At 43.5% G+C, this 15,734-nt stretch overlaps 1 protein-coding gene across 2 annotated transcripts in view; it reads right to left on the bottom strand.

Moving 5' to 3' along the window:
• The window catches only part of TMEFF2 (transmembrane protein with EGF like and two follistatin like domains 2), a 1,330,598-nt gene that overhangs the window by 1,049,935 nt on the left and 264,929 nt on the right, over nucleotides 1-15,734 (bottom strand). For both annotated transcript variants that reach the window (XM_075319057.1, XM_075319058.1), the window contains exon 4: nucleotides 7,876-7,902. In XM_075319057.1, the coding sequence (XP_075175172.1) occupies nucleotides 7,876-7,902 (27 nt within the window). The remainder of the gene's footprint in view (nucleotides 1-7,875; nucleotides 7,903-15,734) is intronic.

The following is a 15,734-nucleotide window of genomic DNA, read 5'->3' as shown; positions in this document are numbered from 1 at the left end:
CCAGCTTTAGTCAATAACTATTATCCAAGACAGATCATTAAAAAAACGTATGCAATCACAATTACAACAAAACCCTGATCTCCATCCTATTGAAAATGTATGGGCAGAGCTGAAAAGGCGGTGTGAGCAAGGCAACCTACAAATATGGCTCAGATACACCAGCTCTGGCAGGAGGAATGGGCCCAAATTCCTACCAACTATTGTGAGAAGCTTGTGAAAGGATAGCCAAAACGCTTGACCCAAGTGATACAGTTTAAGGGCAATGGTACCAAATACTAATGAAATGTATGTAAACCTTTAACTTTGCAAAAAGTAATAAAAATGTCATAAAACATTATCTCTCACTATTTTGGCATTTGGCAAATGTAAATAATTTTGGTTCCAAATTGACCTAAAATGGGAAAGGTTTATTATGATTTTATGTCAGATAGTGAGAAAAACATGCAGGTGGTTTAACACACACACACATATATATATATAATTTAATATGTTGCATATTTCCCAATAAATTGAGCTGCAATTGAGCTCCCCTTGTATACAATCCATGGAGGAAAAAAAAATTAGAACTTATATGGAAAGTTTCATTAGAAATTGCAAGCATAATTCACATAACTAAGAAAGAGTATAGTAGTACTGAACACCATAACCTGCATGGCATACAAAGAAAAGTTGTGGCTGCAGTTACATTGGTACCTAACGTTTGAATGGGTTTAGATTGGTATATGTAAAGTAGACGAGATTGTGCACTATAATTGGCCTTTATATTGAATGCCCTATATCCCTGGTAGGGTTTGGCCACCTTTGGTGACAATTCTTTTTTTCACTTAAGTGCATGTACATTAGACTAGAACTCATTTATGTAATTGGGTTTTATTACAAATTTTTGTACTGTTTTGCTTCAGCAGGCTCTTTTTTCCCTGCAAATTCAACACTAATGTAGTCAATATCTATAAATCAGCTGAGAGCTGCTCAGATGAAGATAACAAAAGAGTTCTATGTTTTTCTGTTAGACTATCAGAATGAGCTCATTAACCATTTCCCAGGTAAAGATGTCAGCCACTTTCTTTTGCTAGTTCAGATTTCCCCAAATTGACCAGCACTTCTGCCCATACAATGTCGAAGGAGCAGTGACCAGAGCTGCCCATCTGTCTCCACTCATAGAAAAGCAGCTTTCCCATGTGAAGTGTTTACAACAGTTATGAAAGAAGAGTGCAATTACAGAAGTTGAAAGTGATCTATACTGCTGTATATGCCTCTAACTTCAACTTTTTATATGTTTTTAAAGCATATAAATAGGAATTAACCCCTTCATCTGCGGGCAATTTTCTGCCTTTCTTTTACCTGTTATTGCATTCTAATGCAATGTTTCGGCGACCAACTAAAAGCAATTATGGCATTTTTTTCTCTCGCTACGCCCTTTACTGATTAGATTAATTGATTTTATAATTTGATAGATTGGGCATTTCTAAATGCGTCAATAACAAATATGTGATTTGTTTTATTTTTCATTTTTTTTGAAAAACTTTTTATTACATTTTTGTCTTGATATTATTAGTCCCCTAAAGGCTGCTTTACACCAGGCAATCTATCGTGCGATAGATCGTCGGGGTCACGGTTTTTGTGACGCACATCCGGCATCGCTGGCGATGCCGGCCTGTGTGACACCTCCTAGCGACGCAGTATCACAAATCGTGAGTCGGGTACTGCTCGTTAGGTTCCATAATATCGGTTACTTTAGTTGACCATCGTTTCCGTGGTAGCACACGTCGCTCCGTGTGACACCACGGGAACGATGATCAGCTCACCTGCCTCCCGCGGCCGCCGCCGTCTCTATGTGGAAGGAAGGAGGTGGGCGGGATGTTTACATCCTGCTCATCTCCGCCCCTCCGCTTCTATTGGCCGGCGGCCGTGTGACGTCGCTGTGACGCCGAACGTCCCTCCCACTCCAGGAAGTGGACGTTCGCCGCCCACAGCGAGGTCGCACGAGAGTTAAGTATGTGTGACGGGGGTTACTACCTTTGTGCGACACGGGCAGCGATTTGCCCGTGACGCAAAAAGGACGGGGGCGGGTACGATCGATTGTGAAATCGCACAATCGGTCGTACCGTGTAAAGCAGGCTTTAGAGGACTTTATACCTGTACTATCCAATCAGTTCTACTGTTCAGAGCAATGCTTCATTACCGCTATGATCAGCAGAAATGCTGATCTCCTGAGAATGACAGCGATCTGCCGGCATTCACAGGAAGAACAACATGACAGCAATAAGGGTCATCATCTGAACCAATGCTGTCATGGCAACCAATTGGAGACCCATGATCGTGTCATGAGGCTGCCGATGGTGGTGGGAACAGCGCTATCTCACCGGAGCAGGTGGATAGGAGATCCACACGCACATGTTCGCTGGAAATGTCTAGTGATCAGATCAGCAGAAATGTATGGGGAATAAAGTGGGCTCACCATGCCAGCCTGAATTAAAGGGACAGGCATGGCCAAGGGTGTATATATATGTCCTTGGTTGTGAAGGGATTTTAAATATGGTCTGATGTAGTGTGAACCATAATGAATAAGTTGTAGTACAAAATTAGTTAAGAAAGACAGCCATTTCTCACAAGAGAAAAAATGTTTAACAAGAGCACTTGGTTGTCACTTTTTCTTCCACTCAGGTACATGATTTTCTGTGGGGTGAGAATAGCATAGATGATGCCATGTGGAGATTCAATTTATTGATGAAACACATCAGATTAGCAGGGGAACCCATAACAAAATTCTATATATCTTTAGGGACCATTAACTTGATTGGATAAGTCTACTTATACTATAGATCACAACCAGGAGAACAGAGTAAATTTGCTTCAAAAAATATCAAAATAATTTATTGACAAATTATTAAACATACAGTGTCAGATTAGATAAAACAGGCACAAGAGGAAAAGATGATATAAAAGGCGGCCCCTATTATTATATTTATATATAATAGGGGCCGCCCGATGCAGGTGTTCCTTTAGTATGACCACTGCTTGCCTGTTGTTTATCCTCCGTTTGGGCTTGGGTATCCATCAAACAAATTTTGGCTGTGCCTTTGATAAATGAGCCCACTGGGGCCCTTTGTTTGCTTTGTTGGATACATATGGCCTGGTGGATGGAGATTTGATTTCCCCTTAGTGATGGTCGTGCAGCCCCCAGGTGTTATTGCCTTTTATATCATCTTTTCCTCTTGTGCCTGTTTTATCTAATCTGACACTGTATGTTTAATAATTTGTCAATAAATTATTTTGATATTTTTTGAAGCAAATTTACTCTGTTCTCCTGGTTGTGATGTGCTCTAAGAGTAGCTCTGAAGTGGTGTGGTGATTTTGCATGACCCACCCCATTTCCTTGTTTGTATGGATTTCTGTAATCTAATCTTATACTATAGATATTGTTGACTCATGGTAATATCGTAGCTGCTGCAATTTCCCAGCCTCCTTTGAAAGTAGCCGTGTAGAAGTCTGTGAGCAAGGTAACTCCACAGAACATGTCTGGAAAATGTGTATAGAAAATGTCCAGCTCACCGATCAGCTGCTTGCTGTTAGACAGGTCCAGCGCATGGAACATGGTGGAACATGATTAAGACCTAAGCGTCGAAATGGCGTGGTTGTAACTGGATTACCATGATATCAGCTGCTATTTGCTGGAATTTTTTATTATAACCTTCAATAAACAAGGATGTTTTAACATATGGACTGCGCTGGACTTCTCTTTTTCTCATGTCTGGAAAATGGTGCAGATGGGGTCAGCACTATTGATTAACGGGTCACATTGAGATGACTCAAGCAGGATTTCCACAAGTATGTATGCATGAGAATGCCGGCTTAATGCTTGGTTTTAACAGATTCTGTAGTACTGCAGATCCTCACATTCTTGAGCAGTCTTATATTTTCGTCTATTAATCGCAGTGTCACAACTTTTTCCTCCAGCAAGTTGTTACGGTGCAATAACTCATTATGATGCATCAAACATTCTATAATTGTATTTTCCACATGGGAGGTACATTCTCCCACAGCGATAAATTCATGAAAGCAGTTTAGATGTCTTTTTGCAATGGAGATCTTAGTTCTGAAAGCAGCATTTTTAAAGTGCCTTTACAGACTGGCTAATATGTAGTCTGAGGGAATAGCTGTAGTTTTCTTACAGATAGATTGTGGGCTTAGAAGCCAGTTCAATGGTAGAAGTGTGGAGTGAGTCCTAAATATACTCAAAGGACATGAAGAATTTGTAGGGAATATTCCAAAGGTGATCTGTGGTGCAGGAGACTCTGAGCTCCTTGGTCTATGCAGCGATGGATGATAAAGAACTGTGAGAGTCCTGCTGGGAAGTCTTCTGCTCTGTTGTGCCTGCTCATGGAGCCATATTGAGACTTTAAGGAGGGAAAAACTCTCCGATCTTTTCCTTCTTTCAAGTTTTCTCCAATGTTGAGGAAAATAATACCAGCTGATTGGCATTTTAAATAAGTGATTTCTGCAGCTTTGAGACAATAAAAGGGCCAGGTGCAATGGACTTGGTAAGGTGTGTGACCTAATCCATTGTCTTTTGACCACATCCTTCAGAAGAAATATTCTAAAGGCCCCTTTACACACTGCAACATCGCTAGCGATATCACTGTAATGTCACCGTTTTTGTGACGTAATAGCGACCTCCCTAGCAACATTGCAGTGTGTGACACGCATGAATGACCAGGCCCCCGCTGTGAGGTCGCTGATCGCTACAAATCTTTCAAAACAATTTTTTGGTCCTTTGTTTCCCGCTGCGCAGCATGCATCAGTGTGTTTGACACCGTTACAACGAAATCGTTAGCGACTTAGAACCCAACCCGTAGGCATGCTATAGGGCTCCCTTTCCCTTTTCCTTACCTCTGATTGGTGGTCCCCGTTGCATTCTGATTGGGCGGCTTTCACTGAAAAGAAAATAACTTTAGCGCTTCCGTCCTTTGTTTCAAAGCTACCTTGTTCCTAAGCGTGCTGTTTTGTGGATCATTAGAGAGTTCTGCAGTCTGCAATACTATAAAGCCTATACGGTAAGCATCATTTGATTGAAGCTGTATCGATGCTGTACAGATAAACCAGTGTGGAGTTGCCGCACAGAGAACTTTACAAAGATCCGCTAAGCAACAGAAGCTCAGGAACAAAGGATATACAAGCGTGACTTTTGCCAATCTTTCCAAGCTCGGGGACGCCAATGAGAATGCACTAGCGATCACCAATTGGAGCTGAGGGGGGCGTGTAAAAAGGAAACCTAGGTGGCTTCAGCGCCAAACACCACACCCCTAACATAGGTGTGAGTCGTCAAATAGCTGCTGTGTGACACGTCCCCAACAACCAGCGAGGTCGTTCTGCAGGTCCATATCGCTGCTGCATCATTGGCCAGATCTGCCTGTTTGACAGCTCACCAGCGACTGTTTAGAGACTTTCCAGGGATCCCGGCCAGGTCGGGATCGCTGGTGGGATTGCTAGAAAGTTTCAGTGTGTAAAGAGGCCTTAAGTCATGTACCATTGATTTATATCTCCTTCTGTTTAGAATTATATGTCAGAGATTCCTACAATGGTCAGGTCAGATTGAATGTGTCTGCTTTAAAATTTATGAAATTGGGTGAAGGTATTTGGTCGCTTTTTTTCACTTTTGATACTAGTAGCTGCTAAAGTCATAATTTTGATTGCTGTGGTAAGACTTCTTGCCTTCCTACAAAGGATGAATAGGAGGCTAAAGCCGTTTAAATAAGAGCCATTAATGAATTGAGACATGGCCTCCGATCATACTCCATTGACAAATGTCAATCTTAAAAGGGTGCAAATATTGTTGCGCCCGCTGTGTTCATTGCATCCATGTATGAATACTATTTCATTAGAACTCCAGATAAAATATAGAACTAAGTAGAGGTCACGAGATTAATCTCAGTAACACTCTTCCCCTTGTTTCAGAATAGTGTACATAAAATATTGCTACCACTTTCCAAAGCCACAAAAAGATGCCTTTAAAAACAGTTTACGTAAGAGTTCTTCACAAGTTTATGTAAGCAATCACAAGAATTGCATACATAATTAAAATCCCAGAAGGGTTGATTTACACGATTCTTACTGCATTGCAAATTAAGAAGGAGAAGCCTACAAATCACTTAATTCTGTTCTTCCTGTGCAGGACTACATACTAAAAATAATACTGAGCACTGCAGACAAGGAGTGAGAATGGCTATCGGTATCTAACCACTTAAAGCTCATTTTGCTTACATGATCCTGACATCTATAACTGCTGCTGACCCACTTCTACAATAGGAATCTCTGGTCTTCAACAGCACAGTCTGGTATAGGAGAGAGACTTTCCCTGGGTCATTAGGGTTTGTGAAGGACACAATAGAACTAAGCTTACAATGATTGTCAAAAGATATTTACTATGCTGTGTCTGAATCTTTAAGGTGTAACAGCCAATATAAGATGCATTGGGCCAAGTTTACAAAACGTTGATAATATCACATTTTAGTTAATAACTATTCAGCTACATTATATCAGAAACAAGATTTTGCATTCTGTATTACATACTAAATTCTAAACTCTAGGAAAGCCTTAAATACAAATTACATATTTCTTTCATGAATCAATATAAGTGAATATCAGAAATGTTGTAATATATCCTATCAGAGAAACATAAATCTTTCTCCATCTATCAGTCTCCTGTATTAATCATTCTCTCTCAAATGGAATATTCCATTAATGAGATAGGGCATAAATATGAATCAATTGTGGTCTGATATTTGGTGTTCCCACAGAACAGCTGAAATCTGCTTAAGGTGTTTGGAACTAAATGATGCATGGTGAGAACACAGCTTCCCTCTACATTGCCGAGTGGGTGCTGACGAGTCTAACATCCCAATCACTTACGTGGGGAAAAAAAGTGCAGTACTCATCTGTGGCCACTATGTATGAGGCTGCTGTGTTCTGCCCTGTACATCGTCTCTGTCCAGCTGCTGCCAGAGAGTATTTCAACTGATTGGTGTAGGTTCTGGATGTAGGACCCAACTAATGTAACCAATATAATATTGATAACCTCTTTCCAACAAGATAGGTCATTATAGCACCAAAGTATCTCTTTAAATCTATGCCTCCTACCACCGGTCTTATAGTCACTTTCCAGTGGCTTGGTCTTTTACTGATGCCGCTCTGGTCCTGCGGTGCCATCTTGTGACATTAACTTCTCACTGGCTGGAAGTCAAAAGTTGCGTCACAAGGTCTTAATGCAACTCTATTAGAGCCAGAGCCGGGCCAGGACAAGGCTAGAACAAGGCTGTCATAGAGCTGCATTGACTTGTGTCCTCCAGTGCACTCCATGAAACACTAGAGTTGGCAGCAGGTCACAAATTGCAGGAGACCGACTGGAGCTGTGGTGATAACAGAAGAAAATGGCGGCAGGTGAGTATAAGACAGGGGCAGGGGACTTATATTTAAAGAACCACTCCAGCGGTGCAGTAAAAAAAAGAAGTGATGAACTGGTGCTTTAATATGACAATTCCAACAACCTCTTTAAAACTGTCAACATATCTGTTTACATTACAAATAATGGCCTAGTGGAGGGGAGGAGGGAGAAGCTGTCAGAAGAAAAGGGCAGCGCACACAGAGAAAATACTGAGGCTTTTAATGCAGAGAGAAAACTGGCAAAAATGCAGGCTACAAGTCATATAATGGGGAAACATAATAAACATAATACAAATATGGATCCACACACAACATAGACACAATTGATTCTTGTGTATAAGGTATTCATTTTATATAAATAAACATACAAATATTCTAAATCTATAAGAAGTGTGAATCTGCCATAATATATAATTTAAAAGCATGGTCTCTTACCTCCATCACCAGAGCCTGAACCTCCCTCTAAAAAAAGAACAGATATTAAGATAAATGATCAGTAATATATCACATTTACATTGAAACAATTACATAATTGCTCAGAAACATTGATATGTCTGTCTACTTAGTTGTATTTTATTTTGCCATTTTGCACAGAACAATATGTTCAAGGTTAGAGTTGTGCTATGCAGGTACTGTCAGAGAAACAGCCCTTAATAAAAAGAATCATGCTCATATTTGTCATTGAATTTAACCTTTTTCCTCACTGAGACATGCTATGAGATAAGGCTTAAACAACCAGTCATGAAAGTAGACAAACAATAGTCTGAATAGGTTAATACACTCAAAGAAATATAAATGCAACACTTTGTTTATTGCTTCCATTTTTCATCAGCTGAACTCAAAGATCTATGACTTTTTTATGTACACAAAAGGCCTTTTTCTCTTAAATATTTTTCACAAATTTGTCTAAATCTGTGTTAGTGAGTACTTCTTCTTGGCCGAGATAATCCATCCACCTCACAGGTGTGCCATATCAAGATGCTGATTTGACAGCATGACTATTACACAGGTGTGCCTTAGGCGGGCTTTGCACGTTGCGACATCGCAAGCCGATGCTGCGATGTCACACGTGATAGTCCCCGCCCCCGTCGCAGGTACGATATCTTGTGATAGCTGGTGTAGCGAAAATTATCGCTACACCAGCTTCACATGCACTCACCTGCCCTGCGACCGTCACTCTGGCCGGCGACCCGCCTCCTTCCTAAGGGGGCAGGTCGTGCGGCGTCATAGCGACGTCACACGGCAGGCGGCCAATAGTGGCGGAGGGGCGGAGATGAGCAGGATGTAAACATCCCGCCCACCTCCTTCCTTCCGTAGAGGCACAGGCGGCAGGTAAGGTGAAGTTCCTCACTCCTGCGGCTTCATACACAGCGATGTGTGCTGCCGCAGGAACGATGAACAGTATCGTACCTGTCGCGGCAGCATAATTATGGAAAAGTCGGAGCCTGCAACGTTGATACGATAACGATGCTTTTGCGCTTGTTAATCGTATCATCTAGAATTTACACACAACGATGCCGAAAGTGACGCCGGAAGTGCGTCACTTTCGATTTGACCCCACCGACATCGCACGTGCGATGTTGCAACGTGCAAAGCCACCCTTAGAGTGGTCACAATAAAAGGCCACTTTAAAATGTGCATTTTTACAGTATTGAGGAGGTATGTGGAGGTCAATAAACCAGCCAGTATCTGGAGTGACCATTATTTGCCTCACACAGTTCAACACATCTCTTTCACAAAGAGTTGATCAGGTTATTGACTGTATTGTGGCCTGTTGAATGTTCATCCACTCCAATTTAATGGCTTTGCAAAGTTGCTGGATATTAGCAGAAACTTCAACATGCTGTCATATACGTCAATCCAAAGCATCCCAAAACTGCTCAATGGGTGCCATGTCCAGTGATTATTCTGACATGCAAGAACTGGGATGTTTTCAGATTTCAGATCCTTACAACTTTGGGCCATGCCTTATCATGCTGCAACATGAGGTGATGGTCATGGATGAGGCTCAACAATGGGCCTCAGGACTTCGTCACAGTATCTTTGCGCATTCAAAATGGCATCAATAAAATCCACCTGGGTTCATTGTCCATAACATATGCATACCCTTACTATAGCCAAACCGACACCATCGACACCACTCGATTCACAATGTTGACATCAGCAAACCACTCACCCACATGATGCCATACACACAGTCTGCCATCTGTTCTGTACAAAGAAAACTGTGATTCATCCATGAAGAGAACAGCACTCCAACATGTCAGATGTCATCGAATGTGAGCATTTTCACACTCAAGTCTCTTACAAAGAAAAACTGCAGTGAGGTAGTGACCGCAATGAAAATGAAAAGCAGGCAGATGAGGTTCCCCGAGATGGTTTCTGACTTTTTGTGCAGAATTTCTTTGTTATACAAACCGATTGTTGCAGCAGCTGTCTAGGTGACTGGTCTCAGATGTTCTTGCAAGTGAAGAGGCTGGATGTTGAGTGAGCTGGTGTGGTTACACGTGGTCGGCGGTTGTGATGCGAGTTAAATATATTGCTAAAGTTTCTAAAAACCCTGTGAAAATAGCTTATGCAGAGAAGTGAATATTCACTTCATGGACTGCAGCTCTGGTGGACATTCCTGCAGTCACCATGTGAATTGCAGGCTCCCTCAAAATTTGTGATATCAGTGTCATTGTGCTGTGTGATAATACTGCACATTTTAGAATGGCCTTTTATTCTGGCAAGCCTATAGGTGCTAGAGGTGGGGAGACAAAAGGCGCAAATAGGGTCTTACCCGATATAACTTTGAATGATGAAAAAGGAAAAAATACACTCACCTGATATGGTTGTGCCAGTCACAACTCCTTAGATCGCATGTGAGTGTCAGCGTGGTTTAAAGCAGCGGCCCCGTGAATGGCAAATATATATATAGAAAGAAGGGAAAACGGGTTTTAGCCGCGCTAAAAAACCACTGGTGCAGGATTAATAAAGAAGTTTCTTTTTTATTTCAGCACCGCCGCTCCTCTCACCTCCATGCAGAAACTGACGTGAGTAGCGCGATCAGCTGAGCTGTCACTGAGGTTACCCACGGCCACCGCTGGATCCAGTGACAGCGGGTAACCTCAGTGACAGCTCAGCTGATCACGCGGCTGTCTTCAGTTGCTGTGTGAAGCTGACCGGAGCAGTGGCGGTGTATTCTGCAGCTCCGGTCACCTCCATGCAGCAGCGCTAGATGCGGCGCTGGAGCATCCTGGATTCCGCCGGACATGGAGGGCTTTTTTGGGCTGATTAAAGTGGTTAACCAGGGTATATGTTAGTGTTTTTTATTTCTAATAAAGGATTTTTTCGGGTGTGTGTGTTTATTTACTGTAATTTACAGATTAATCATGGAAGGTGTCTCATAGACGCCTGACATGATTAATCTAGGACTTATTGGCAGCTTTCGGCTGCCAATAACTCCTTATTACCCCGATTTGCCAACGCACCAGGGCAAATCGGGAAGAGCCGGGTAAAGTCCCAGAACTGTCGCATCTAATGTATGCGGCAATTCTGGGCGGCTGTTGGCTGCTATTGTTAGGCTGGGGGGCTCCCCATAATGTGGAGCTCCCCATCCTGAGAATACCAGCCTTCAGCCGTATGGCTTTATCTGACTGGTTTTAAAATTGGGGGGGACCGCACGCCGTTTTTTTAAATTATTTAATTATTTATTTCACTACACAGTATAGACACGCCCACCGGCTGCTGTGATTGGGTGCAGTGAGACACCTGTCACTCAGCGTGGGGGCGTGTCTCACTGTAACCAATCATAGGCGCCGGTGGGCGGGGAAAGCAGGGAATACGAGATTGTTTAATGGGCGGCCGGCTTTTTCAAAACAGTAAAAGCCGCCAGAGCAGTGTGAATGCCGTGCAGCGCCGGGGATCGGGGATCGGTGAGTATATGAGAGAGGAGGATAGACTGACATGGACAGAGAGTGAGGGACAGAGATAGTGACCGACTGACAGAGATTACTGAATGACAGACATTGTGAGGCGCTTCAGATCGCAGCTTTTCAGCTGCGCTCTGAAGCGGACCTTTTTTAAGCTGCGGTGCAGAGCGCACACCTGCGCACATAGCATCAGACACCAAAATCGTAAGAGGGATGTCACACGTTACAATTGACTAGGTTCGTGCAACAAAACGCTCAATTCTAGACAAAGATACGATGTGTTTGCGATCAACGGTTTTGCGTTCAATCCTGATCGCACGTAGATGTCACACGCAGATACCTCACAAACGATGCCGGATGTACGTCACTTACAACTTGACCCCAACGACGGATTGTGAGATATATTGAAGCGTGTGTAGCGGGCTTAAGTCTGTACGGGTGCACAATCCTTATAAGATGCATCCATCTGTAGAATCCATCCGGAAGAAAGAAAGGCAGCAACCTAGGTTTCTGCCTTTCTTTCTTCCGGATGGAATATATATCTTTATATATATATATATATATATATATATATATACACACACCATGTTCAAAATTATTAGGCATGTTGTATTTTAGAGGGGTTTTTTTAATTATTGATCAAGAACTATGTTCTCAATAAACTCAAAAGCGTAATATTTTTGGAAGTTGGAGTGGGGTTTATTTAGATTTGGCTATCTTAGGAGGATATCTGTTTGTGCAGGTAAATATTACTGTGCAGAATTATTAGGCAACTTAAAAAAACAAATAAATTCCCATCTCACTTATTTATTTTCACCAGGTAAACCAATATAACTGCACAAACTTTAGAAATAAACATTTCTGACATGCAGAAACAAAACCCCAAAAAATTAGTGACCAATATAGCCCCCTTTCTTTATGATGACACTCAACAGCCTACCATCCATAGACTCTTGTCAGTTGCTTGATCTGTTTACGATCAACATTGCGTGCAGCAGCCACCACAGCCTCCCAGACACTGTTCCGAGAGGTGTACTGTTTTCCCTCCATGTAAATCTCACATTTTATGAGGGACCACAGGTTCTCTATGGGGTTCAGATCAGGTGAACAAGGGGGCCATGTCATTATTTTTTTATCTTTTAGACCTTTACTAGCCAGCCACGGTGTGGAGTGGTTGGATGCATGTGATGGAGTTTTATCCTGCATGAAAATCATGTTTTTCTTGAACGATACCGACTTCCTGTACCACCGCTTGAAGAAGTTGTCTTCCAGAACCTGGCAGTAGGTCTGGGAGTTGAGCTTCACTCCATCCTCAACCTGAAAAGGTCCCACAAGTTCATCTTTGATGATACCAGCCCATACCAGTACCCAATCTCCACCTTGCTGGCATCTGAGTCAGAGTAGAGCTCTCTGCCCTTTACTGATTTTGTGGCAGTGGAGCGAGTCACAGTAGGCTGATGCTGCCGCTGTCGCCAACTTCCTGCAGCGGAAGCACCAGTGGAACGAGGCTGACATTGCTGTGGGTCGGGCTTGGGTGTCCCGGTGGCTCCCCCGGCAAATGGCATGGATCCCCCGGCAAACGGCTGCGGAGGCGGCTGCCATTGATCTTCCGGCAAATGGCTCCAGAGGAGGGCACCATAGCCGAAATCTCTATCTGCGCCTGTGCTGCCTGCAACGCGACTTCTGGAAAATGGCTGCAGAGGTGATGGAGGCGCAGATGGAGATCTCAGAGAAGCAAGATCTCAATCTGCATATGCGCCACCTTCCGTAGCCATTTTCCTGAAGTCCATTGCCTCAGAGGCAGCGCAGATGCATATAGAGATTGTAGCTCTCGAAGATCTCAATCTGCGCATGCGCTCATGTGAGGAGGGCTCCATTTTAGATCTCCGCAGTAGGCGGAGAATATTATAAGAATGAGGAGAGAGAGAAGAGTGTTTCTCATCCTCCTCTCCAAGGCTGGATGCTGATTGGTGGAAAAACTGATGCAGAGCTGCCTCCACCAATCAGTGATCTGACCCTGACAAAATTTTGTCAGTTAAATGAAGGGTCCTTAATAGGTGAGAAAATACATTGAAAGAGAACATAACCCCCATCATCAGCCTTCAGAATATACTATATCAATGGGTGTATTCTGAAGGACGATGGGGGTGTAGTCATATTTAGTGTAAACACTCCAGGGAGGGACTGTAATGTAGTCGCCCAAGTGTTGTAAATGTGACTACCACCCCCCTAATCTTTCAGAATACACCTATGTATGGTATACAATACATGTGTGTATTCCTAAGGATGAGGGGGGTGGTAGTCTCAGATCCCGATAACAGTGTGTCATCCACAGATCCCCCATAGGAGTGTGTCATCCACAGATCCCCCATAGCAGTGTGTCATCCACAGATCCCCCATAGCAGTGTGTCATCCACAGATCCCCCATAAGAGTGCTTCATCCACAGGTCCCCCATAGCAGTGTGTCATCCACAGGTCCCCCATAACAGAGCATTATCCACAGATCCCCCACAGCAGTGCATCATCCACAGATCCCTCATAACAGTGTGTCATCCACAGGTCCCCCATAGCAGTGTGTCATCCACAGGTCCCCCATAACAGAGCATCATCTACAGGTCCCCCCTGTAACAAAGCATCATCCCCAAATCCCCCCATAACAGCGTCATCCACTGATCCCCATAACAGAGTGTCATTCCCTGATCCCCCAGAACAATGCGTTTTCCACAGATTCTCATAACAGAATATCATCCACAGGTCCCCCATAACAGAGCGTCATCCACAGGTCCCCGTAACAGAGCGTCATCTGCAGATCCTCCCCGTAACAGAGCGTCACCCACAGATCCCCCCTGTAACAGAGCGTCATCCACAAATCCTCCCATAACAATGTCATCCACAGATCCCCATAACATAGTGTCATTCACAGATCCCCCAGAACAATGCGTCATCTACAGATTCCCATAACAAAACGGCATCCACAGATCCCCTATAACAGTGCGTCATCCACAGATCCCCCATAGCAGTGCGTCATCCACAGGTCCCTGTAACAAAGTGTCATCCACAGATCCTCCCCATAGCAGTGTGTCATCCACAGGTCCCCCATAACAGAGCATTATCCACAGATCCCCCACAGCAGTGCATCATCCACAGATCCCTCATAACAGTGTGTCATCCACAGGTCCCCCATAGCAGTATGTCATCCACAGGTCCCCAATAACAGAGCATCATCTACAGGTCCCCCCTGTAACAAAGCATCATCCCCAAATCCCCCCATAACAGCGTCATCCACTGATCCCCATAACAGAGTGTCATTCCCAGATTCTCCAGAACAATGCGTTTTCCACAGATTCTCATAACAGAATATCATCCACAGGTCCCCCATAACAGAGCGTCATCCACAGGTCCCCGTAACAGAGCGTCATCTGCAGATCCTCCCCATAACAGAGCGTCATCCACAAATCCTCCCATAACAATGTCATCCACAGATCCCCATAACATAGTGTCATTCACAGATCCCCCAGAACAATGCGTCATCTACAGATTCCCATAACAAAACGGCATCCACAGATCCCCTATAACAGTGCGTCATCCACAGATCCCCCATAGCAGTGCGTCATCCACAGGTCCCTGTAACAAAGCGTCATCCACAGATCCTCCCCGTAACAGAGTGTCATTCACAGATCCCCCGTAACAGTGCGTCATCCACAGATTCCCATAACAGAGCGTCATCCACAGATCCCCTTGTAACAGTTCGTCATCCACAGATCCCCCTGTAAAAGTGGGTCATCCACAGATCCCCTGTAACAGTGCTTCATCCACAGATCTCCATAACAGAGCATCATCCGCAGATCCCTCATAACAATGTTATTCATTCATTGTAGCTGTAGAAAAAGACATGGACACGCAAAATCATCAGCTGATCTAGTGCCACTAGGCAAAAATTTATAAAACTGAATATGAGGTTTTTGGTGTAACATTGTGATCAGGCTGTATAAAGCCACTGCCATGTCACCTCTGGATGAGTTTTTAACTTACTCTAATAGCCTTTAAGGTGCAGCACTGTGCATCAATCAGCACCCATGCTGCAAGGCTGGAGACTGCAAGAGGGGTTCTGCCTATTTTTGCTCACTGATAGGTTTGTCATGACGTGGTAGTAGGCTTCATACAGTCTGATAAGAATGGTAAACTGAACCTCATGTTCAGTTATATACCGGTAGCAGTAATTTTTTCCTAGCTGCACTAGATCAACTAATGATTTTTGGAAACGCGGTCCATGTCTTTTTCTACAGCTACTGTATGCAATTCATTCATGTTCTCACTTGCAATGCCCCCATAACTATGAAGGACACAGTGCTGACAGTTGATTCAATACCGTATTTTGTT

The sequence above is a fragment of the Anomaloglossus baeobatrachus genome, chromosome 7 (genome assembly GCF_048569485.1).
Source record: "Anomaloglossus baeobatrachus isolate aAnoBae1 chromosome 7, aAnoBae1.hap1, whole genome shotgun sequence".
Classification (NCBI taxonomy): domain Eukaryota; kingdom Metazoa; phylum Chordata; class Amphibia; order Anura; family Aromobatidae; genus Anomaloglossus; species Anomaloglossus baeobatrachus.
Note: the sequence above shows the minus strand (reverse complement) of the source record. Positions and strands in the feature narration are given on the sequence as shown.